The sequence below is a fragment of the Carcharhinus amblyrhynchos genome, chromosome 4 (genome assembly GCF_965287045.1).
Source record: "Carcharhinus amblyrhynchos chromosome 4, sCarAmb.v2.hapA, whole genome shotgun sequence".
In the NCBI taxonomy this organism is placed as follows: domain Eukaryota; kingdom Metazoa; phylum Chordata; class Chondrichthyes; order Carcharhiniformes; family Carcharhinidae; genus Carcharhinus; species Carcharhinus amblyrhynchos.
Window position 1 is genome coordinate 73,020,492 of NC_137327.1, and position 25,954 is coordinate 73,046,445.

A 25,954-nucleotide genomic window follows, 5' to 3' on the forward strand; every position below is an offset into this window, starting at 1 on the left:
GGATTGCAGCAGTTGAAGGAGGTAACACACCACCATCTTGTCAAGTGTGATGGGCAATAAATGCTGGTCCTCAGAGTGATGTTCATATCCCAGGACTGAATGAAAATAGAAGGAAAAGCATACCAGTACAGTAAATTACGAACACAAGAGCCAATGTCAAAACATAATGTCAGTAAAGCGAAGGAGATTGTCATTGACTTCAGGAAGCATAAAGGAGAACATGCCCCTATCTGTGTCAACAGGGACGAAGTAGAAAGGGTTGAGAGCTTCAAGTTTCAGGTGTCCAGATCACCAAAACCTGTCCTGGTCATCCCATGCCGACACTATAGTTAAGAAAGCCCACCAATGTCTCTATTCTCTCAGAAGACTAAGGACATTTGGTATGTCAGCTACAACTCTCGCCAACTTCTACAAATGCACCATAAAAAGCATTCTTTCTGGTTGTATCACGGCTCGGTATGGCTCCTCCTCTGCCCAAGACCACAAGAAACTACAAAAGGTCCTGAATGTAGCTCAATCCATCACGCAAACCAGCCTCTCATCCATTGACTCTGACTACATTTCCCATGCCTTGGCAAAGCAGCCACGCAATTTATGACCCCAGCACTCCGATCATTCTTTCTTCCACCTTCTTCCGTCGGGAAAAAGATACAAAAGTTTGAGCTCACGTGCAGCCGACTCAAGAACAGCTGCTTCCCTGCTGCCATCAGACCTTTGAACGTACCTACCTCGCACTAAGGTGATCTTTCCCTACACCCTAGCTATGACTGTAACATTACATTCTGCACTCTCTTGTTTCCTTCTCTATGAACAGTATGTTTTGTCTCTATAGCATCAGAAAAAGTTCAATGCTCCCCTTCCCCAGCTTCCACCCTAAACATGTTAAAGAAGCCAACCCCTAGGGACAAGCCTTCCGTATACACAGGAGCTGCTCAGATGAGGAGGATCGAAACAGACACCTCCAGACGCTGAAAGATGTCATCGTAAGAGCAGGATATGGTGCTCAACTGATCGATTGACAGTTCCGACATGCCACAGAGAAAAGCTGCACCGACCTCCTCAGAAGACAAATATGGGACACGGTGGACAGAGTACCCTTCGTCGTCCAGTACTTCCCCGGAGCGGAGAAGCTACGACATCATCTCCGGAGTCTTCAACATGTCGTTGATGAAGACGAACATCTCGCAAAGACCATCCCCACACTCCCACTTCTTGCCTTCAAACAACCGCACAACCTCAAACAGACCATTGTCTCCAACAAACTACCCAGCCTTCAGGAGAACAGTGACCACGGCACCACACAACCTTGCCACAGCAACCTCTGCAAGACGTGCCGAATCATCAACACGGATGCCATCATCTCACATGAGAACACCATCCACCAGGTACACAGTACATACTCTTGCAACTCTGCCAACGTCGTCTACCTGATACGCTGCAGGAAAGGATATCCCAAGGCATGGTACATTGGGGAGACCATGCAGACGCTACAACAACGGATGAATGAACACCGCTCGACAATCACCAGGCAAAACTGTTCTCTTCCTGTTGGCGAACACTTCAGCAGTCACGGGCGTTTGGCCTCTGATCTTCGGGTAAGCGTTCTCCAAGGCAGCATCACGACATACGACAGCGCAGAGTCGCTGAGCAGAAACTGATAGCCAAGTTGCGCACACATGAGGACAGCCTCAACTGGGATCTTGGGCTCATGTCACACTATTTGTAACCCCCATGACTTGCCTGGGCTTGCAACATCTCACTTACTATCCTGTGTGGAAACAATACACATCTCTTTAACCTCTGCTTAATGCGATCTCCACTCACATTGTCTGCTCCTTTAAGACTTGAATAGCTGTAAAGACTCGCATTCTAAGCAGTATTCTGTAAACTGATTGTGTGTCTTTATATTTCTGTTTGAGAACTCCCCACTCACTTGACGAAGGGGAAAAGCCCCGAAAGCTAGTGGCTTTTGCTACCAAATAAACCTGTTGGACTTCAACCTGGTGTTGTGTGACTTCTTACTGTACATAGTAACAGAACATACAGGAAATACTCTGCAGATCTGGCAACATTTGTAGGGAAAGAAATAGAGTTAACTTTACAATCATGTTTTGATGAAAGAGTGCTGACCTGAAATGTTAACACTGCTTCTCTCTGAAAAGATGCTGCCTGACCATTTGAGTATTTCCAGAATTTTCAGCTTTTTTCAGATTTCCAACATCCACAGTATTTTGCTTTCGTCATAGTATGACTTATGTTAGGGGGACCTATAAAATACTCCAACATGCATTTTCTGCCCCATGTTATACCTTATCCCCACCCATACTGATCCTGCTGTCTGCTCTTGGAGCCAGAATCTTTTCTTGTTCCTGCATGCCCGTATGGTATCTTTTATTTCCAGAGTTACCACGTATTCAGATAGTGTCTTACATTTGAACTTCTCACCTGTTTTGCTCCAATTCTCCTTATTCACTGTTGCCATTAAACGCCAACACCACCCCCCCCCCACCCACCCACTTACACAAATCTGCTGTATGATCTGATCTTTTCTCTTCAGATTTATAAGTTTCACCTTATTTGAATTGTTCCCCTCCTGTTTTCTAGTTTGATGTCCTATCTGCAGCTTTATACAATTTGCCAGTGCACTATTTGCAACCCAGTTTAAGTAGAAAGAGTCCCATGGAATAGCTCTCTGTTTTCCCAGTCCTGTTGCTGGTGCTCTATGAATTGAAACCCCACCACTCTTTTTCAGCAATTCATTCAATTCTTACGTTAGTAATGAAAGCTGTGGCTCAGCTGGTAGCATTCTTGTCTCTGAATCAGATGTTTCTGGGTTCAAGTTGCACTTGTGGATTTGAATATTAAATCAAAGCAAGTGCTGAAGGATGTTACGCTGTCAGCAGTGTTGATTTTCAGATGGGACACCAATCCAAGGCGCTGTCTACCCTTTTGGGTTGAGGTAGAAGATTCCGTGGCACAGTTTCAAAGAGAGCAAGAGTTATCCCCAGTGTTGTACCTGATATTTATCCCTCCATCAACATCACTTCTTTCAGCTGCTAAAAACAGATTATCTGGTCAATATCACATTGCTATTTGTGAGAGTTTGCTTTGCACAAATTGGTTGCCACTAGTGATAACACTTCAAAAATACTTGGAAAAATACTATAGATTTTGAAAATCTGATTTAAAAACACATTCTATAAATTCTCTGCAGGTCAGGCAGCATCTGTAGAGAGAAACAATGTTTACGTTTCAGGTCAATTACTTTTCATCTGAACTCATTGGTTGTAAAGCATTTTGTGACATGGAGGTGGTGAAAGGCATCGTAAGAGTGGAGACTTTTTTCTTTGTACGTTAGTTTATGCATAGCTCTGATAGTAACTGCAGATTATTCATTTAAGGTTCCACTTTTTAATTTGGATACCTGCCCCACTCCACCCCATTGCAGCTCCAAGTTCTTGTCCAGCTGCATAATGCAGGCAGTATAATCTTTGGAAGTTCAAGTTTTTAAAATAAGCAAGGATGCAATAACTTCAGTAGGTGCTAAACTAAATTATACCTGGTCCACTAGTGAAAATTAAAGCCAAGATTAGATATAAACCTGTACTTTGTGCATAGGATACTATATTTTGAAAATTCAAAGACTTTTCTCAATACCTTTACGGAATTGTAATAATTGAAATTGAACTTTTTCCAGCGAACAGGACATGTAAGATGGCCAGAGCTGGAGGCCAAGGCTATCCGCACTGCAACAGTACAAAGGGGAAAAAAAAAAAATTTTTTTCAAAACTACTACAGTGAATAATGGAGGGGCATGTGATGTGTGGTTTCTGTATGATGTGGGAACTGGTGGACCCTAGGGTTCATCCCAGTGACCATGTCTGCAGTAAGTGCAGGTTGCTGGAGGAGCTCCAGCTCAGGATAAGTGAGCTGGCCTCTGAGCTACAGACACTGAGACTCATCAAGGGGAGAGAGGGTGCCATTGTCAATGGGGTGCAAGTGACATCCACCCCCCCTAGACTGGCTAACTCTAAGGGTCAGGGACAAGAGGGGGCTACTGGGAAGAGGAAGGGGGGTGAGGAGCGGAGGCCTCAGCCTCTTAATCTGCATAACAGGTTTGAGGTTCTTGCTTCCAAGTTGGATGAGAACGAGGCAGGTGAGGTTGGTGAGCAAGCTGCACACGGTACAGTGCTGCAGCAGGACATAGGCGAAGAGAAAGGGAAAAGGAACGTAGTAGTTATTGGGGATAGTGGGGTGAAGGGTATTGACACTGTCCTTTGTCACAATGACAAAGTGCACAGAAGGGTTGGTCTGAACCGTGCTGGGACCAGAGTGCTGGCGAATCGAGTAAAGAGGACTGTAGACAGGGCTTTAAACTAATTGGGGGGGGGGAGGGTGTGAGGGTAGGTGACCTTACGAGGCCTAAAGTTAAGGAGAGTGTACATGTAAGGGAAGAGGCCGTGGATGTCCCAATAATAGAGGGAGTAGGGGGCGTGAGTATAGTTGGTGGCGTTGCGGCAAATAGGGTCCAGGTGAAGGCTGGGATGAAAGCACTTTATCTGAATGCACGAAGCATTCGGAATAAAGTGGATGAGCTAGTGGCGCAGATCGACACAAATGGATACGATCTGGTGGCCATTACAGAGACGTGGCTGCAGGGTGACAGGGACTGGGAGCTGAATGTACAGGGCTATCAAGTGTTTAGGAAGGATAGGCAGGAGGGAAAAGGGGGGGGCGTAGCTCTACTGATTAAGGATAGCATCACGGTGGTAGCAAGGGATGATATTGGAGCCAAGGAGCAGAGGGTGGAATCATTGTGGGTGGAGATTAGGAACAGCAAAGGGAGGAAGACGCTGGTGGGTGTCGTCTATAGGCCCCCGAATAATGATCTGGAGACGGGGCGGGCTGTTAACGCGCAAATAAGTGCGGCGTGCAGGAATGGGACGGCCGTAGTTATGGGGGATTTCAATCTGCATATTGATTGGTCGACCCATGTTGGACGTGGGAGCTCAAGGAAGATTTCTTGGAATGCTGCCGGGATAGTTTCCTCGAACAGTGTGTGTTGGAGCCGACGAGGGAGCGAGCTATCTTGGATCTGGTGCTATGTAATGAAGCGGGTAGAATTAGGGACCTTGATCTGGAGGAGGGAACCGAGTGTAGAGTGTCGAAATTTGCTGATGACACCAAGATTGGGGGAACGGCAAATTGTGCGGAGGGTGTGGAGAGTCTGCAGAAGGATCTAGATAGGCTGGGCGAATGGGCCAGGAAATGGCAAATGGAATTTAATGTTGGCAAGTGTGAGGTGGTCCACTTTGGTAGGAAAAATGGTAGGAAGGACTATTACTTACGAGGCGAAAAACTGCAGCAGGCGACGGTGCAGAGGGACCTTGGGGTCCTTGTGCATGAGTCGCAAAAACCCAGCTTGCAGGTGCAGCAGGTGGTCAGGAAGGCAAATGGGATGCTGGCCTTCATAGCGAGGGGGATTGAATATAGAAGTAGGGAGGTCTTGCTGCAGCTGTATAGGGCATTGGTGAGGCCGCAACTGGAGTACTGTGTGCATTTTTGGGCGCCGCACCTGCGCAAAGATATTTTGGCCTTGGAGGGAGTGCAGAGGAGGTTTACTAAGCTGATACCGGAGTTGAGGGGGTTGAGCTATGAGGAGAGGCTGAATAAACTAGGCTTGTACTCGTTAGAGTTTAGAAGAATGAGAGGAGATCTCATTGAGACGTATAAGATGATGAATGGGATGGATAGGATAGAGGTGGAAAGACTCTTCCCGCTCAGAAAAGACAATTGGACTAGGGGGCACAGCCTCAAGATAAAAGGGGGGCGGTTTAGAACGGAGTTGAGGAGGAACTTCTTCACTCAAAGGGTGGTGAATCTCTGGAATTCTCTGCCCGTTGAAGTGGTGGAGGCTGCCTCGCTAAATATTTTTAAGACGCGGGTTGATGGGTTTTTGATAAGAGAGGGGATTAAGGGTTATGGGGAGAGAGCAGGAAAGTGGAACTGAGCAGCGACAGATCAGCCATGATCTTATTGAATGGCGGGGCAGTCTCGAAGGGCTGGATGGCCTACTCCTGCTCCTATTTCTTATGTTCTTATGTTCTTATGTAATCGCTGCAGTGCACGCAGAAATGAGGCTTCAATCTTGTCCGCAGCCCCAACTAAGTGCTAATGAGCAGCTCGCAACTCAATGAAAAAAGAAGTGAGCAGAAACCGCTGGCAATGCTTCACTGGGGCAGAGCAGTCAACACAAGGCATGGGGATAATCCTGGAGCAATTGTTTTCATTAAGTTAAGGATATGTCTCTGCCTACAACCCCCTCCACCACTATTACTGACCCACATGCTCCCAGTCTTGCAAACGTAGAAGTAACTGATTCCTGTTTTAAAAAAAATAGTTAAAATCTTTCTTGCACTGTAGAAATGTATACACTGGTCCTACCTACTCTACTGCTAATAGCTTGCTTTGTATGTTGAAGTTTGAGAGTGATGGAAATATGGAATTCTCCACCACGTAAGAACATAACATAAGAATTAGGAGCAGGAGTAGGCCATCTGGCCTCTTGAGCCTGCTCCGCCATTTAATAAGATCATGGCTGATTTTTTTTGTGGACTCAGCTCTACTTACCTGCCCGCTCACCATAACTCTTCATTCCTTTACTGTTCAAAAATGTATCTATCCTTGCCTTAAAAACATTCACTGAGGTAGCCTCAACTGCTTCTCTGGGCAGGGAATTTTACAGATTCACAACCCTTTGTGTGAAGAAGTTCCTCCTCAACTCAATCCTAAATCTGCTTCCCCTTATTTTGAGACTATGCCCCCTAGTTCTAGTTTCACCTGCCAGTAGAAACAACTTCCCTTCTTCTACCTTATCTTTTCCCTTCATAATCTTATATATTTCTGAAAGATCTCCCCTCATTCTTCTGAATTCCAATAAGTATAGCCCCAGTCTACTCAGTCTCTCCTCATAAGCCAACCTTCTCAACTCTGGAATCAACCTAGTGAATCTCCACTGTACCTCCTCCAGTGCCATATATTCTTTCTCAAGTAAGATTCACATGGTGTGGTTAAGGTGAATACAACAAAGGCATGTTATATTATGAACTTACAGTCAATACTTCTAAAAAAAAATCACAAATAAGCAGTTAAGATGGTTACCACAAATCATCTGAGTTTTTGGCATTTAGACTACAGATAGTCAAGTCTCTGGTAAATACCGAATTAAAATGAACATAAGTGAGGATACTTCACAATTTTCTGTTGAATTCACACATTGTTTAAGGATGGACCAACATCTGAAGACTACGCACTTTCCAGACAGGCTGTCTCCATGTTTCATATTGGACAAAAGGGAAGATCGAAACTCAATGATTGCTATCAATTTCCTATTGTATTATGATGGCCTTCCTCCTACAAATTAGACTGAGGGAACCTCAGAAATGTTAACCCTATAGTCATGTAATCAGAAGTGTTTCAGAGACTGCACCTTTATAACCCTAAGGCCCAGCAGACCCTTCAGAACCATCAGTCAATCTGAGGACCAGACTCTGAACGTCATCAAGCAGCCAAAGTACATAACCTGTTCTAGTTGAAAGTCTCCTGAGAACTAATCTCTCAGATATTCAACTCCAAGTAACTTGCTATGAACCTTTCGCTTTACGCCACCCTCACTTCAACTTGAAAGTATCGAATCCTTTCGAGAATCAGAGGCTGACAGTGTGAGAGACTGGAGATTGTCAATCAGAGACTGAATTAACTACTATCTGTAAAAGTGTGTATGCATGTGTAAAAATAACCCTTATTTGTAAACTCACAAACCTTGCTGTTGAATTATTTAATTGGAATACACTCTCCAAGGTTAAAAAAGACAGACACCTCTTTTGATACTGATTACAGGAAGTCAAAGAGCATCTATGTTCTTTCCGTGACAAGCATCAATACATTTAAAAGTAAGCGAAATAAGTACCTGAGCAAGAAAGGCTTAGAAAAATAGACTGATGGGGTGAAAAGCACGAGGAGGCTTGTCTGGAGCATAAATATCACCTTATGGAGTGAATAGCCTATTTCTATGCTGCAAAATTCTATCAATCATCTTGTTTATAAATAACTATTAATTTTAGCATAAATGTAATAATTTGGCAGTGTACTTTAGGGTGACATTTAGCCTGATCACATTAGTTTGATGAAATCTATCTGTTGTGGTTCTGTCAGTTTGGGCATTAATCTTATTTCCACCAAATTTTTCCTTTTCCTCTCAGCAGTCTTTCACCATCGCCTTAAAAACAACAAATTTGCCTTTTCTATGTCCTTCCAATTCACTCTGCACCTGTATTTTTATACCTCCTATAGATTATAAATAGATATATTCCTGATGCCCTGAAGGTTGGCAGTGATCACTGTCTCACTTTTGAGGCCTAGCAGTGGAGAAAGGAAATTGAATTTTATGTCTGCTTACTTAAAACTTACACCTGGTTTCAGACCCACTTAACAATTTAAGATGAAGGATTACGTATGGCTGTTAGAATGAGGATAATATATTTTATTTCTGTGGCTTTGCCTGGGGAAATAGAATTAGTATTTTTTTAAATAATGTATCATTAGGGAACCACAACAATGTTTGTCCATTAAGAATGAACCTGGACACATATTGCCTCTCATTCAAAAGTTGCCAATTTTGATGTCCCATTAAAATGAGATTGCTGTTTTAATATTGTAAATATGAAGGTTACAGCATTTGAACGATTGTGTGTGTAATAGCAGCACTGAATTCAGTATTCCACTGTCAATAAGCAGTGTAATTCAAAAAGAAACCTGCATGGAAAATATTTTTAATTGTCGGGATGTGAACGATACTTGCTGGCAAAGTTAGCTTTTTCTTTGAACCGCTGCAGTATTTGTGCTGATGCTCCTCTCTCACACTGATGTTAGTTAGGGATGAAGAATTGATGCTGTATGTTCACATCAGGGTATATCTGTCTTCAAGGGGAGCTTGAGTGTGACAGTGTTCTAAGACACTAGAAGGTAGGTGCTGTTGAAGTGAACTTTGTGAGTTGCTGTAGTCTCTGTGCAGGAATGTGATTGATGGAGCTGCTGCATCAATGTCCTTGACCAGTGCTTATCGGCCTTAGACAGCCAGATTCTAGCCATTGGAGAGTTTTCCCCTTGTCGTCCATGCAGCAGTGTTTTCAGTTTTACACAGATGCCTTGGTACCACACTTAATTGAATGCTTTGTTGACATTTAGGGAAACGGCTTTTGCCTGTACTCTTGCCTTCAGCTCATGGATCTAGGCTGTGCTGAGCTGGTGAAATCGACAATAAGCTTAGCTGAGCGGATTATTGAATAGGTTTCACTTGAGGGCATTGCTGGTGAGTACTTCCGTCACTGAGCTACTATTGGGAGGAAGTTGTTAGGGTGGTAGATTTTCTCTGCATAATATCCCTTGGGATTTTTAAAGTTGATTGCGTATTGACATTTATGATCCTGAAAACCTCAGGAGCCAGCCAATTCAGATCTTTAGTATTTTTGGCTGAAGGCAGTTGCAAATTTTGGTCTTATTCTTGAACTCATATATTGAGTTCCTTTTATGGTTGAGGACCGTAATATTCACAGAATCAGCTCCTTGTCAGATGCCTGATTGACCATTACAGCTCTTAACTGGATGTGTAATGAGGGTTCTAGATCTTCACTAATTTTGGAATCACTTTCTCTTTCTGTGGCCTGCTGCTTTTGGTGTTCTTTATGCACCAGTGTTGTAGCCCCATGAGCTTGGTGCTTCAATCCAAATCATGTCTAGTGCTGCTTCTTGCTCCTCTTGTCATTGAGCCAGGTTTGGTTTGTAACCTTGCTGCTGATGGAAGAGTGAGGCAAGTGTGATGTAAGAAGGAAGGAACTTGGACTCTTTTACAAGACCATTAAGACCGTTTTACAAGCCCTCAAAAACATCTAAGGTGCTTCCTAAACAACTAATGGCAATGTAGTCATGAAGACAACTGAAGACAATCAGTCTGTAAATAAAGTGCCCAAAAATAGCCGATGAGATGAATGACCAGTTAATCCAGGATTTCTGAAACTTTGAGCCATGGAAACCCTAATGACCTTCAAAGTGCGTCGGGGAATTCCAAGCATCATTGTAATGTCATCGCCCTTTTTTTGCCAAGAAATAGATGAGAACACATATCAAATGTAAACAAGTCTTTTCTAGCTATATCTATACGTGTATGAGGAATTAGGAAGAGTTACAGTCACAAGTACATTTGCCAGCTTCATGGCCCCCTCACATTGAGCCCTGGCCAAGTCATCCTTCCATGGTCCCTTTAACACTCACCCTTGGGATGTAGTACCCATTTTAGAAGTGGTTTACCTACAAAATGCTCTTATTTAAAAATAATTAAATCTTGCCTTTTGTAATTTTTAATAGGAGGAGCAGAGAGGTTATGTTGGAGCTGTATAAAACGTTCATTATGCCACAGCTAGAATACTGGAACTAGCTGCTTAAAGAGTGGTAGAGCCGGGAACACTCAAAGCATTTAGATGAACCATAGCAACAAGGCTACAGACCAGATGCTGGAAAATGGAATTAAAATAGATAAGTGCTTGATGGCCAGTACAGGCATGATCAGCTGAAGGGCCTCCTGCTGTGCTGGTAAAACTCTGAATTTTCTCAGTGAAACTGGAAGGCAAAGGCTCATATTGGACACATGCAGCAAGCATGCTGTCCCTCACATGCGCATTCTCTTTCTCCCTCTTACACACTTTCTGGCGCTGGTTGAAGGCCGCAACGTAAGGTGAATTACTTGTTCAAATAGTGAACCTTGTGTCCGTCTGAACTGACAGCAGCAGGAGCTTGAGTTTAACATCTTAGTATCTGGTTAATATTTACCACAATAAAGCGTCAAGTGATTGTGCACTGAAATCCTGGTGTGAGACTTGAATACACAACTTTCTGCCGAGAGGTGAGAGCGCTACGAGCTAAGCAAGCAGGTTTGTATATTCGTAAAGCTCACTGTAGAGCATCGTGTAGATAAATGTTGCAAATGTTGATGAAGAAACTGCTTTTGCACTTCCATTTCACAGCTTGTAACCTGATCTTGTAATATTTAAATTTTGTAGGGGTTTGACCAGCTCCGAATTGAAGGGTTACTTTGTGATGTCACTTTGGTGCCAGGAGACGGTGATGAAGTATTTCCAGTCCATAGAGCAATGATGGCCTCAGCTAGTGATTATTTTAAGGCTATGTTCACAGGTAAGATGTCCCAGCTCTTGTAAAGTGTAAGGAATTATATAAACAGATAACAACTGTGCTGGTGCTTGGATCATTTTGCCCTTTGATGACAGTTGCCAGCATCTCTACTCATATATCTGCCTTCATGGTTTTATCCCAACAAACAAATGTAACTATTGTTGGGATGGTGTTGATCACAGAACATTATTGTTGAAGAGAGGTCTTCATAGTCATCGGTATTTTTACCTCTTGTAATTTGAGAACCAGTGGATGTGGTGTATTTGGACTTTAAGAAAGCTTTTGATGAAGTCTCACTTAAGAGGTTAGTATGCAGAATTAAAGCACATGGGATTGGGGGCAATATTGGCATAGGCTGAGAATTTGTTAGCTGGCAGGAAACAGAGACTAGGAATAAATGGGTCTTCTTTGAACTGGCAGGCAGTGACTAGTGAGGTACTGTCAGAATCATCAGTGTTTGGGCCCTGGCTATTCACAATATACATCAATGATTTGAATGAGGGAATCAAATGTAATATTTCCAAGTTTGCTAACGACACAATTAGGTGGGAATGTGAGTGGAGAGGAAGATGTAAAGAGACAATTTGGACAAGTTGAATGAGTAGAAAACTACATGGCAGATGCAGTATTATGTGCCTAAGTGCGAAGTTGTGCAGAATATCAGTATTATTTAAATGATGATAAGTGCAGAATGTTGAAGTACAAAAGGACCTGGACATCCTTGTACACGAGTCACTGAAAACAAACATGCAGGTGCAGCAAGCAGTTAAGAAGGTGACTGGCATGTTGGGCTTCGTTGGAAGAGAATTTGAATACAGGAGCAAAAATATCTTACTGCAGCTGTACAGAACTTTTGAGAGACCATACATAGAACATAACAGCACAGTACATGCCATTCGGCCCTCAATGTTGTGCTAGAGCTATGTCCAATCCAAAGATCAAGCTATCCCACTCCCTAGAATTATGGTGTGCTCCATGTGCCTATCCAGTAACCGCTTGGAAGTTCCTGAAGTGTCCAACTCCAGTATCACAACAGGCAGTCCATTCCACACCCCAACTACTCTCTGAGAAAAGAATCTACCTTGGACATCCCTCCTATATCTCCCACCATGAACCTTATAGTTATGCCCCCTAGTAACAGCTACATCTACCTGAGGAATAGTCTCTGCATGTCCACTCTATCAATGCCCCTCATCATCTTATAAACCTCTATTAAGTCGCCTCTCATTCTCCTCCGCTCCAAAGAGAAAAGCCCCAGCTCCCTCAACCTTTCCTCATAAGACCTACCCTCCAAACCAGGCAGCATCCTGGTAAATCTCCTCTACACTCTCTCCAATGCTTCCACATTCTTCTTATAATGAGATGACCAGACTGAACACGATATTCCAAATGTGGTCTCACCAACGTCCGGCATAGTTGCAGCATAACCCACCAGCTCTTAAACTCAAACCCCTTGTTAATAAACACGAACACACTATAAACCTCCTTTGTGGCTCTATCCATTTGAGTGGCAACCTTCAGAGATCTGTGGATGTGAATTCCAAGATCCCTCTGTTCCTCCACATTCCTCAGAACCCTGTCGTTGACCCTGTAATCTGCATTCAAGTTTGTCCTCCAAAATGAATCACCTCACATTTTATCAGGGTTAAACTCCATCTGCCACTTTTCGGCCCAGGTCAGTATCCTATCAATGTCTGTCTACAGCCTGCAAGAGCCCTCCACCTCATCCACTACTCCACCAACCTTGGTGTCATCAGCAAATTTACTAACCCAACCTTCAGGCCCCTCTTCCAAGTCATTGATAAAAATCACAAATACCTGGAGTATTATGTGCAGTTTTGGTCTCCTTAACTGAGAGAATAGAATTGCCATGGAGAGAATGCAGAAAAGGTACACTAGACGGATTCCTGGGATGGCAGGATTTCACATGAGAAGAGATTGGGTCGACTGTGCCTGTGTTCACTAGAGTTTTGAATACAAGGTGATCTCATTGAAATGTATAAAATTCTGACAGGACTGGACAGACTGGCTTCAGGGATGATGTTTCCTCTGGCTGGGGGTGGGGGGGGGGGGGGTCTAGAACTAGGGTTCACAGTTTCAGAATATGGGATTGGCCATTTAGGACTGAGATGAGGAGAAGCTTCTTCAATCAGAGGATGGTGAACCTGTGGAATTCTCTACCACAGAAGGCTGTAGAGGCTAAGTCACTGAATATATTTAAGAGGAAATAGTTTACTAAAGGCTTCAAAGGGAAAGTGTGCAATTATGGTATTGAGATAGCGGATCAGCTACGATGATACTGAATGACCCAATGGACTTCAGGGGCCAAATGGCCTACTCCTATATTTTGTGTTTCTGTATACAAATATACACTAAAGGGTATAGGCACGGAGTTATCTCTGTTCTACAACATCACACAGCTCTGGCCAGTGTTGTAATGCCCCAAGTCTAGATCATGTGCCATCTTAAGTGTCCCTGTATTAAACCTGTATGTGCCAGACCATTGTAGTACACCATCTTTTTTTTCATCCTTTATTTCATTGATATAGAGTTTAGTTTATTTAAAACTTTAGTTTATTTCAAGTCTTACATTGTTACACGTCTCAGGCATTTACCTACAACCTTAATGCTATTCCAACATTATTGCTCTTACAGTATTAGCAGAAGAAACATTCTCGCTATCCCATCTCCCTCCTTTAAGTCTTTAAAGTTCGAGGTTCAGGCAGTCTGGAGGCATTATAATCCTTCCACATCTCATTCATCGTTGTGGCAGGAGATTGCTAGGTTCTGTTGGTCCTAGTTCTTGTTATTGGTTTGGAGGTTGGACTGGCCTTTGTGTTGCTTTCATTCTTTTCTTTCATTGCTAAAATGTTGACCATGTCTAGTTGGCTCGGTTATTGTGCCGATGCATGGTTGCTGTTAGTCTTAACAAAGATGGTATTTGTCTCCTTGCTTCTGCTTTTACCACTTTTTCCAGATGGGCCATTACAAAACCTGTGAGGCTGAGGAAGAGTGTTCCTGTGGCTAGAAGAGGTTGCGTAGTATGCTCACCTCTGCTTTTTGTTATTGATGGTAATATACATGGTTGCAGCATCCTTGTGCTTGTAGCATGCTGGCTGGAAGTTGTAGCGTGTATACAGTGGCTTATGTATCCATCAGTTGTACCATCATCATAGTTAGGACTAAACACCTCTTGGATTGCTGATCATATATTCTTGTGCTGCTTCCACTGAAGGTACCATGCCATAATTCTTCTGTGCTACCTTTTAAGCGCACATTTTCTAATTGTGTTTCTGCCAATAGTTTTTGTTAGTGAAAACTTCTGTCTTGAGTTGCCATTCTATATTTTCACCATTTTGCATATCTCTTTAGGAATGTGATTTTTTTTCAAGGTTCCTTCCAAATGTGCAATTATTTTCTTCAGCAGCGTACTCTGATTCTTGTACCTCTGGGCTCCCCCCTGAAATAGTGAACATTCCTGAGTTAGAAAACTGGGTCAACAATTCTTTGAGTGGCACTAACTTCATTTTGTTTAGCTTTGTAATGCTGTCGAGTGATAAACCCAGACCTGAGAGAACTTTGTAACATATGAAGATCCTTCACAGGTTTTTCTTTTTAGTGTGTAGCTCAATTACTTTGTCTTGACTTCTTTTGTAATTTAAGAGTTTCACTGAGTTTGGTCTGCTATTCTGCAGCATAAAATATTCTTTATTCCTTCATGTTGCTGAAACATAATGCACTGTTTTTGAATCTGATGCAAAAGGACCATTTGCTGCTCTTTCATCTGTTTATTTTCTTCTCACTCTGTATCAGTATATAGCTTCGTCATTGCTGATAGTCCAACTCTGCTTTGTCTGAAGTAATATTTAACATTTTTTCCAACTCATATTTTTCCAGGGGCAAACATTAGTTCATCAAAGTTTTTCGATATAACGAGCGCTGAGTGTCTTTCCTGTCTGCTGTTATCCCAACTGTACTTCAAGTTGAGTTCTTCCAACTCAGCTTTAATGCAAATACTTTGTATTTCCGCTTTTACTGCTGTCCTCTGCTTGAAGATTAAAATATTCATCAAAGACTGTTAAGAGTTCTCTGAGGCTGGTTTCAGATTCATCAATGCCTTGCAGCAGGATAACATAATTTGGAAGATCACCAAACTAGTTAAAAAAAATTAACCTGGTCTTCCTTTGATATTTTACTAAGATCTGATGTACACAGTATTGTGAAATGTTCCTCCTCAAAGTTGCCAATTGTCCTTTTGAATTTGGCCCTGGAGTTGGTACAAATGATCTGATGAGTTGGATTTTTGTTTGATGTTGAAGATATTAAAAGTGTGGGCCTGACTTTAATAGCCTACAGGCTTTTGTGCGATGATGCCAACATTCACTGCAGAACATTGGTTTTTTGCACTTGTTGGTTTTGGAAGGCTTCACAAAATGGTGTTGACCGCTTTGGGAAAAAGAATTTTCAACCATGATTGCGATGGGTCAGCAGCTTGCCAACTTGATTTAATCAGCAATGTAGTGTTGCCAGTACATGCTTTTAAGTACACCGCAGGTTTGTTAAAGCAAATACAGTTGCAAGGTCCCCGAGACTTCTCTCTGGAGCTTTTTCTGAATGTTCTCAGCGTTTATAGCTCCATTCGAAGTTTCTTTCAGTTAAAAATCTGTTGAAGATGTATCTTTTCTTTGTCACATGAATGCTGAAAGACGATAAGGATTTTTGATCTGGAACTGTTACCATGATAGGATGGTGTTGATTACAGAATATGACTGTTAAACTGTTAACTGTTGTATCATTCATATGTTAACAGCAAGTCTTTATTAACAATTGTAACTGTATAAAATATTGAGTAAAAGGCATCTCCACTCTAGGTCCTAACACGTCTCTGGCCAACATCACACTGACCCCAGATATATGTGCCTTCTCACATCACATTATGGGTGGTACAGTACTCACACTCTGTTAACCCTGTACTTGCCATAGACCCTTCTACTGCAATAATGACCTAAATGTCGATGTAATGAGCTCTTCTCTCCAAGCACCATGCTTGTTGGGTTGTCAACATAGCAAATTGTTCTGGAGTCTCGAGGAATTTAAAATTGATCGCTGGAATGGTGCTGCAAGCAAATCTGAGAGAACATTTATTGGGATTTTTTATAAGTGTTCTTCAGCATTTTGTTTGAACATTTTAAAGTTATTGTTATAAAAATAAATTGGAGATGACAAAAGGGTTGTTTAACTTGAGAACAAATCAATCTGGGTAATGAAGAGCTGCCATCTTTTCAATTAGTTTATGCAGTCAGTGGGCAATAAGAATGGAGATGGCTCAGAAGTACTGAGCCCACCAACAGTTACTCCTGCAACCACCATTCCTTCTCCTCCCTGTTCTCCTCTGTCCCCCACAGATCTCAGATTTGATGACTCAAACTGAGGAGGCTGTAGTACACCATCTTGTCCGTAGCCCTGGTAACAAATACACTTCCAGATTCAGTTACAAGTAACTTAGCATATACCAACCAGAGTTGTACATTTGATAGAAGTTATCTATATCCATTCTCAGTTGTTGATTTGGTTTACATAATGCAAAACATATGGTTATTTTGTTTAATTACAACTTATGCACGTTTACCTAATTATAATATCACCAAGCCATAATTCTTCTGACTTACCTATTACCTTCCAGGCACAGTTGTGATAGCTATATTTCTAACCAGTGGTTTATTAACTCCCCTGTCCCATTGTCTCTGACAAGCTGCAGCTGCACATAATTCAATGGGGGCCTGTGTATTTGCTGTGTGACTGAGGCCTCTCTTGTGATGGGAGTTTTATGGGCATTGAATCTTAACTAGGTCAATTGACACCTTTTGGTTTTCTCACAGCTTTCCCTTTGTGACTGAATTTAGCAACTTGCAGTTTATGTGATTTTTAAATTAGTGTGATGATTAACCCTTTCAGCATGATTATTGGTATGGCTACTAGCCTCCTTCACCTCACCATTTTATCTTAACTCTAACTATAAACAGCTTGTGGCATCAAAGAGCTCAAGTAAAATTGAATTTGATGAGAATTGGAAGGAAAACTTTCAACTGACTGGATGTGTATCTAGTGCAAAGGAAGATTGTTTGTTTGTTTGTTGGAAGCCAGTCAATTTGGTCTCAAGATATTGTTGCAGAGGGTAGGTTTCTAGGTTGATAATTGTGTAATATTCAGTTCAATTTGCAACTTTTCAGATAGTGAAGCAGTCAGTGCCTGGAAAGAGCAAGACCTGGACGACATTCAGGCATGGACTTGAGTGACAAGAAACATTTGCACCACACGTGCCAGGCAATGATTATTCCAAAAAATGATAGTCTAAAAACTTCTTAGCATTTAACAGCATCACCATCCCCAAATTACCCACCTTCAACAGGTTGGTGAATCACTGTTGACCAGAAACTTAACAGGACTTGTCACACAAATATTGTGGTTAGAAGAACAGCTCAAGATTGAGTAGCTTGTGTTCAATGACTGACTTCCTGACTCCTCAGAACTTGTCAATCATCTATGAAGTGCAATCATCTCTGAGTGTAATGCAATACTTTCCACTAGTTTTAAAGCTCCCAACAACAACCGATAAGCTTGACATCAGCCAGAACAAGGCAGCTCACTTAATTGGCATCTTAAATATTCACTCCCTTCATCACTAGTACTCTGTGTCTGCTTTGTGTATCAGCCAGAAGATGAACTGCAACAACTCACCAAGGCTTCTTTGACAGCACCTCACCACCTAGAAGAACATGAGTGGCAGACATATGGGAATAACAACACTTGCAAGCTCCTTTCTAAGTTAGTGACCATCCTGACTTGGAACTTTATTACCATTCTTTCACAGTTGCGTCAAAATCCCAGAACTTCCTTCTGAGGATGTACTGTTAGCACATGAACTGCCATGGTTCAAGAATGTGATTGGAGCAATTCTGAATGAGCAATTAATGTGGGCCACATTCCTTGATTGAATATATAATGTGTCATGGCTACTGGATTACTATCAGGATTGGGAATTCACTGGGTTTTTTTTGGCCACTTGTAGGGCCCTGACAGTAATCCCATCTGAAATTGGTAAGCAGTGCATACTGGAAAAGATTATGGATGACTGCAAGTGGATTCCCAAGCTTTCACCCATTGCCACCTTACTGTTCACCATCCCTCCTCTCTCCCAAACCTCTAAAGATGTACTCTATTCTTTCTTCTAACCACCTGACAAAAAATTAATATCCATGTTTTGGAGCAAGCTTTATTTGACTTTTCTAACTCCTTTCTCTCTCTTCCCTCCCACCCCCGTTTTGCATAATTGGTTTTGTACCTCCTCCCCCCCCCCCCCCCCCCTCCAAAAACTACCACCCTGAGACACCCCCCCCCGCCACCACCACCATCCATATCCTGGTTTTTAAAATTTAATGTTTTGGGTGAATATGAAATATTACTGTTTTAGGCAGGGCTGCATGTCCAAATGAGTCACTGGAGGAACAAATATGTATTTAACTGTCTCTCTCTCTCTCTCACATTAATTCCTGGTCTTCAGTACAAAATATAGTCAAAGCACTAAGGACTTACAGGCCAGAATTATTACTACTTCATTGTTAACAATTTTATTGTTATAATTTCCTTCATAATTTAAAAGATAATTCAGTATTTCAGTGTTTCATACAATTTTTAAGTGGGCCAATTAATTGTTTCTGCTGAAACTTCGCTATTTGTTGTTTTTTTTTGTTTTCAAATAATACCAATTTGTCTTCTTTGTGATCAGGTGGAATGAAGGAGCAAGATCTAATGTGCATTAAACTTCATGGGGTGAACAGAATAGGACTTAAGAAAATCATTGATTTCATTTATACTGCAAAGCTTTCCCTGAACATGGACAACCTTCAGGATACCTTGGAAGCAGCCAGCTTTCTGCAGATTTTACCTGTCCTGGACTTCTGTAAAGTATTTCTTATATCTGGGGTAAGATCTGTCTTCGCACTTTTTAATTTTAAGTTTTCCAGTAAGTCTATCTATCGATTCCTACAATGCTTAATGTTGAATATTGGTAACCAGATTAATTCTTATGACATTAGCAACAACTGTGTTGTGTCTTTGTTAGGAAAACAGACACTGATTTTCAGTTTTTGCTATCAGTATTAGTATTGTGCAACCACAAGCACTTTGACACAGTTTTTTTAGCAAAGTTTAGTATAGAATCCTATTGGCCTTTACACTTTTTTTAAAGTTGAGCTGATAGTCATTTTTACATTTATTAGATGCTTCTTGCTTTGATGGAAAGTACACATTCATTGACCATACCTGCAATTTTATTTATATTCATAATCCTTTAGAACTGGATGTCATATAGACCTCCTAACTTAAACAGTGTGCCATGTAATGGATAGTTCTTTCAAAATTTGCATGTTCCATAGTTAGTTCGACACTAGCATTTTGCCTCCAAGATTTGGATTTATGTCTACTCTAGAGTGTTGGTATGCAAATTTTCCATACTTGCTCAGTGCAGAGGCTTCTACTGTGAAATAAGTTTGACAGTCTCGTTCCATTTATGCTATGGAGTTATAGCACAAAACTGTCCCTAATTTAGTACAAATTATGGATTTCAATCACTCAGGCAGGATTAAGCACATTTGATGTGGGAAGTTTTAAAACATTCATTCATGGGATGCGGGCTTAGCTAGCTATGCCAGCACTTATTGCCCATCCCTAGTTGCCCTTGAGAAGTCGATGTTGAGCTGCCTTCGTGATCCACTGCAATCCATATGGTGTAGGTAAACCCACAATGTTGTTAGAGAAGGAATTCCAAGGTTTTGACCCAATGACAGTGAAGGAAAGGAAAGTCAGGTGGCGTGTGGCTTCGAGGTATGCTCCCTTGCTCCCTATCTTGATTGAAGAAAGAGATTTACTTTGCTATATCCACCTTGGGAATCACAGTGGATGGCTGAATTAGAAATGCTTTTCATTCCTGAGCACCAACACCCTGATGAGCATTAAAGAAATAGCCTTTAAGTCAGCGGCTTAACATTTAACTTCTTATTTCTGATTTTTTTTCAGGTTTCCCTTGAGAACTGTGTTGAAGTTGGGAGAATTGCTAATACCTACAACTTGACAGAAGTAGATAAATACGTAAATAACTTCATTCTGAAGAATTTTCCTGCACTGCTAAGTACTGGTGAATTTGTGAAACTCCCATTTGAGCGACTTGCCTTTGTGCTTTCGAGTAACAGCCTCAAAAACTGCACAGAACTTGAACTTTTCAAGTCTGCCTGTCGTTGGTTGAGATATGAGGACACGCGGATGGATTTTGCCTCAAAGATAATGAAGAACATTAGGTTTCCGCTGATGTCACCACAGGAATTAATTAATCATGTTCAAACGGTGGACTTCATGAGAACGGACAACGTTTGTGTCAATCTATTACTGGAAGCCAGTAACTATCAGATGATGCCCTACATGCAGCCTGTCATGCAGTCTGAAAGAACCTGTATCCGTTCAGATAACACTCACTTAGTGACCTTAGGCGGAGTGCTAAGGCAGCAGCTAGTTGTGAGCAAAGAGCTAAGATTATATGACGAAAAGGCCCATGAGTGGAAATCGCTTGCTCCAATGGATGCACCAAGGTACCAGCACGGCATTGCAGTGATTGGAAACTTCCTTTATGTTGTAGGTGGGCAGAGCAATTATGATACGAAAGGAAAGACTGCTGTTGACACCGTGTTCAGATACGACCCTCGGTACAACAAATGGATGCAAGTTGCATCTTTGAATGAAAAACGTACTTTCTTCCACTTAAGTGCCCTGAAAGGCCATCTTTATGCAGTTGGTGGTAGAAATGCAGCTGGAGAATTAGGTAGGTTTTTTTTGGTAATCCTAATCAAGATATTTGTGCCCAAGGGTCTTTCTAGATGAAGTTAAAAAAGATAGACCAAAGACCTTCTTATCCATAAGTATTTTATGATATTAGTGTTGATACGGAGGCATGGGATTGAGGGTGATTTAGCGGTTTGGATCAGAAATTGAACAAAGAACAAAAACAGCCCGGGAAACAGGCCCTTCGGCCCAACGAGCCCGTGCCGCCAGTTTAACATTACGAGTCCCCCCTCCACCCATGACCCTTATCTATGCTTATGGCGTTCCGCATTGAGGGAAACTAATTTAGGGACAATTTATTACCACCAATCAGCCTAATAACACATCTTTGGGGTGTGGGAGGAAACTGGAGAACCTGGAGAAAACCCACGCAAGCACGGGGAGAATGCGCAAACTCCCACAGACACTGGCCCAAATCCGTGTGTCTGCACAGCAAACAGTGATAGTCACTGAGCTGTCGTGTTGCCCAGCATCTGGTCCAGTTTAAGCGCACTAACAACACGAAATACTAGGCTATTCTTGAACAACCAAGAGCAGCCCTTGTACGACCCATCGTGTGTATGCCCCTCGTTGGACAACAAGGTAGACTGACTGACTTAAAACCTGTGAATTAAAAGAGAAAAACATAAGTATCATTCCACATCCTTATACGTTACCAGGGATGTCCCAAGGCTACTGAACCTTATTTAAAACAATCTCCTATATCCCTCCATCTCCAACCCACTCATGTGCCTGTCTAAGTGACTCTTAAACAACTCCAGCATACTTGCCTCCACCACCTTGCTTGGCAGAGCATTCCATGCCCCCACTACCCTCTGTGTGAAAAACCTCCCTCTAACATCCGTGTTACACCTAAGCCCGTGGCTCCTCGTACTATGCGTTTCTAACATAGGAAAAAGCTTACCACTGTTTACTCTATGTATACCCTTCATAATCTTATATACCTCTATTAGATCTCTCAGTTGCTGTCTTTCACGGGAAAACAGCCCCAATTTGCTCAATCTTTCCTCATAACCCAGTCCTTCTGTACCAGGCAGCATCCTGGTAAACCTCCTCTGCGCTCTCTCCAGGGTCTCCACGTCTTTCCGGTAGTAAGGCGACCAGAACTGGATGCAGTACTCCAAATGCGGCCTAACCAACATTCTATACAACTGCAACATTAGACTCCAGCTCTTATACTCTATACCCCTTCCTATAAAGGTTAACATACCATAAGCTTTCCTCACAATCTTCTCCACTTGTGCTGCCACCTTCAAAGACCTGTGCACTTGCACCCCCAGGTCCCGCTGTGTTTCTATACACTTTATAGGTCTACCCTTTATCATATAACTCCCCCATACATTATTTTGGCCAAAATGCATCACCTTACATTTATCAGGGTTAAACTCCATTTGCCATGTATCTGCCCAATATACCTTTTTAAACAATGGAAAAAATTGGCTAGCTGTAAGAACAGTAAGAAGTCTCTCAACACCAGGTTAGGGTCCAACCAGTTTATTTGAGTGGACTCTAACCTGGTGCTGTGAGACTTCTTACTTTGTTTACCCCAGTCCAACACCAGCATCTCTACATCATAGCTGTAAGAAGACAGAGGGTGGTAGTTGATGGGAAATGTTCATCTCGAAGTTCACTTACTAGTGGTATACCGCAAGGATCTGTTTTGGGGCTGCTGCTGTTTGGCATTTTTATAAATGACCTGGATGAAGGCGTAGAAGGATGGGTTAGTAAATTTGCAGATGATACTAAAGTCGGTAGAGTTGTGCACAGTGCGGAAGGGTGTTGCAGGTTACAGACGGACATAGATAAGCTGCAGAGCTGGGCTGAGAGGTGGTAAATGGAGTTTAATGCGGAAAAGTGTGAAGTGAATCACCTTGGATGGAGTAACAGGAATACAGAATACTGGGCCAATGTTAAGTTACTTGGTAGTGCGGATGAGCAGAGAGATCTCAGTGTCCATTGCATAGATCCCTCAAAGTTGGCACCTGGGTTGATAGCATTGTTAAGAAGGCGTACGGTGTGTTAGCTTTTATTGGTAGAGGGATTGAGTTTCGGAGCCATGACGTCATGTTGCAGCTGTACAAAACTCTGGTACAAAACTTGGAGTATTGCATACAGTTCTGGCTGCTGCATTATAGAAAGGATGTGGAAGCATTGGTAAGGGTGCGGAGGAGATTTACCAGGATGTTGCCTGGTATGGTGGGAAGGTCTTATGAGGAAAGGCTGAGGGACTTGAGGCTGTTTTTGTTAGAGAGAAGGTTAAGAAGTGACTTAATGGAGGCATTTAAGATGATCAGTGGATTAGATCGGGTGGACAGTGAGAGCCTTTTTCCTCAGATGAAGATGGCTAGCACAAGGAGACATAGCTTTAAATTGAAGGGTGATAAATATAGGACAAATGTCAGATGTGGGTTCTTTACTCAGAGAGTAGTAAGGGTGTGGAATGCCTTGCCTGCAACAGTAGTGGATTCACCAACTTTAAGGGCATTTAAATGGTCATTGGATAAACATATGGATGATATTGGAACAGTGTAGGTTAGATGGGCTTTAGATTGGTTTCACTAGTCGACGCAACATCGAGGGCCGAAGGACCTGTACTGCGCTGTTATGTTCTATGAAAGCAGAGTAGGACAGGATTAGGGATTTAAAAGGGGACCTATGCATCTCTGCATCTATCTTTACCAAGGAAGAAAATGGTGCCAAAGTCATTTAAATGAGGAGGTAGGTGAGATACTGGATGGGCTAAAAACTGATGGAGAGGAGGTGTTAAGAAAGGCTGTCTATACTTGAAGTCAATGAGGCTTTGAGAGCTACATGTGGAGATTGCAGTGACTCTGGTCATGATCTTCCAATCCCCCATAGACATGGGTGTTAGCAGAGAACTGGGGAATTGTGTATTTAGATTCTTGTTTAAATAAAAGGATAAATTCAGCAACTACAGGCCAGTCAATTTAATCCTTGGGGCTGGAAAGCTTTGAGAAATGACAATCCAGGACAATATTAACATTCATTTAGACAAATGTGGACTAATTAAAGAAAACCAGCATGGATTTCTTAAAAGCAAATCATTTACTGATGGAGTAAAGGAGAGGGTTGATGAGGATAATGTAGTTGATTTGAGTGTTTATGGACTTCCAAAATATATTTCATAATCTGTCACATGATCATCTTGCAAGCAAAGTTGAAGTCTATGGAATAAAGGGGATAGTAGTAGCATTCATATGAATTTGGTTAAGTGGTGGGAAACAGAAGGTAGTGGTGAACAGTTGGTTTTTGGATTGGAGGAAAATATACAATGGGGCTTCCAGGGCCCCTGTTTTCCTATTCTGCAGAGGACACCAGTTCAAAATTTGCAGATGCACCATACATAGGAGTATTATGAAAAGCGATCAAGATACTGACGGATTTCAAAAGAACAACACTTAACAGATGAAATTTAATGCAGAGAAGTATGAAGTGATCTATTTCGTAGGAAGAATGAGGTTAAGCAATACAAAATAAGGGGTGTGCAGGAGCAGAGGGACCTGGAGGTGTATGTACACAAATTCTTGAAGGTGGCAGGGCATTTTGAGAAAGTGGTTGGGACATATGGGATCCTGGGCTTTATAAAATCAAGCACAGAAGCAAGGAAGTTACAGTGAGACTTTAGGAAACACTGGTTGAGTCTCAACTGGAGTATTGTGTTCAGTTCTGGCCGCAGCACCTTAGGATGTGAAGGCTTTAGGTAGGGCACAAAAAAGAGTTATGAGCGTGGTTTTAAGGATGAGGGACTGGGTTCAAGCTCCTGAGAGAAAAGAACATTTAGAGGAGATTTGATGTTAGTGTTCAAACCCACAAGGGCCGAGACATAAAGAGAAATTATCCTCATTGCCAGTAGGGTCAAGAACCAGTAGACATTGATTTAAGGTGATTGTCAAAAGAACAAAGGCAACTTGAGGAAAAGCTTTAAGCAATCAGTAGTTGGGATCTGGAAAGCAATTCCTGAAAGTGCCATGAAAGCAGATTCAAGTGTAGATTTCAAAAAGGAATTGGATAAGCACCTGAAGAGATTATAGGACTACAGGAAAGAGTGGGCATGTGAAACTAACTATATTTGCTCCTGCATGATGCCAGTACAGACTCAATAGGCCAAGTGGCCTCTTCCTGTGTTGTGATCATGCTATGCTTCCATTTTCCACCATGTTGTAATATAAAAGAGCAATGATACTTTGGCACAGTGACAATTTGCATGTCATTAAGGATTTCATAGAATCCCTACAGTGCATATTGAAGTCATTCAGCCCATCAAGTCTGCACTGACTTTCCAATGAGTAACTTACACAGGCCCTCTTCCTCACCTATCCCCTTAACCCTACACATTTTTCCATGGCTATTCCATTTAACCTACACATCTTGGGACACTGAGACAATTTACGATGACCAATCCACCTAACCTGCACATCTTTGAACTGAGAGGAAAGCAGAGGAAACACCTGGGGAGAATGTACAAACGTCACACAGCGACCCAAGGCCAGAATTGGATCGGGGTCACTTTGAGACAGTAATGCTAACCACTGTGCCACTTGTCCTGTTGCCCTATAAAGAAGGTTTTTGACATTCTGAGAAAGAGAACCTCTTTGATTGCATTCTACCACCATTGTCATTTATCATACTCTGGTTTTAACTTTTGAGTCAGAAAATTTAGTTGTTAATTCTGCATCCACCTTTGTTTGAATGGTTACCCCCTGGAGTGTACTTAAGAGACTTTGTTGCTTTCTGTGTTTATTATTAGCTCAGAATTTGAGAGTCATGATTGATGTCAGAGTTTTGTTTTGTGGTTTTG

The 25,954-nt window shown here is 42.0% G+C and overlaps 1 protein-coding gene across 3 annotated transcripts in view; it reads left to right on the forward strand.

Annotated features, from left to right (window-relative positions):
* klhl13 (kelch-like family member 13) overlaps positions 1-25,954 on the forward strand; it is a 245,933-nt gene that overhangs the window by 193,057 nt on the left and 26,922 nt on the right. For all 3 annotated transcript variants that reach the window (XM_080187352.1, XM_080187351.1, XM_080187350.1), the window contains 3 exons: positions 11,115-11,247; positions 19,031-19,227; positions 20,320-21,115. In XM_080187352.1, the coding sequence (XP_080043478.1) occupies positions 11,115-11,247; positions 19,031-19,227; positions 20,320-21,115 (1,126 nt within the window). The remainder of the gene's footprint in view (positions 1-11,114; positions 11,248-19,030; positions 19,228-20,319; positions 21,116-25,954) is intronic.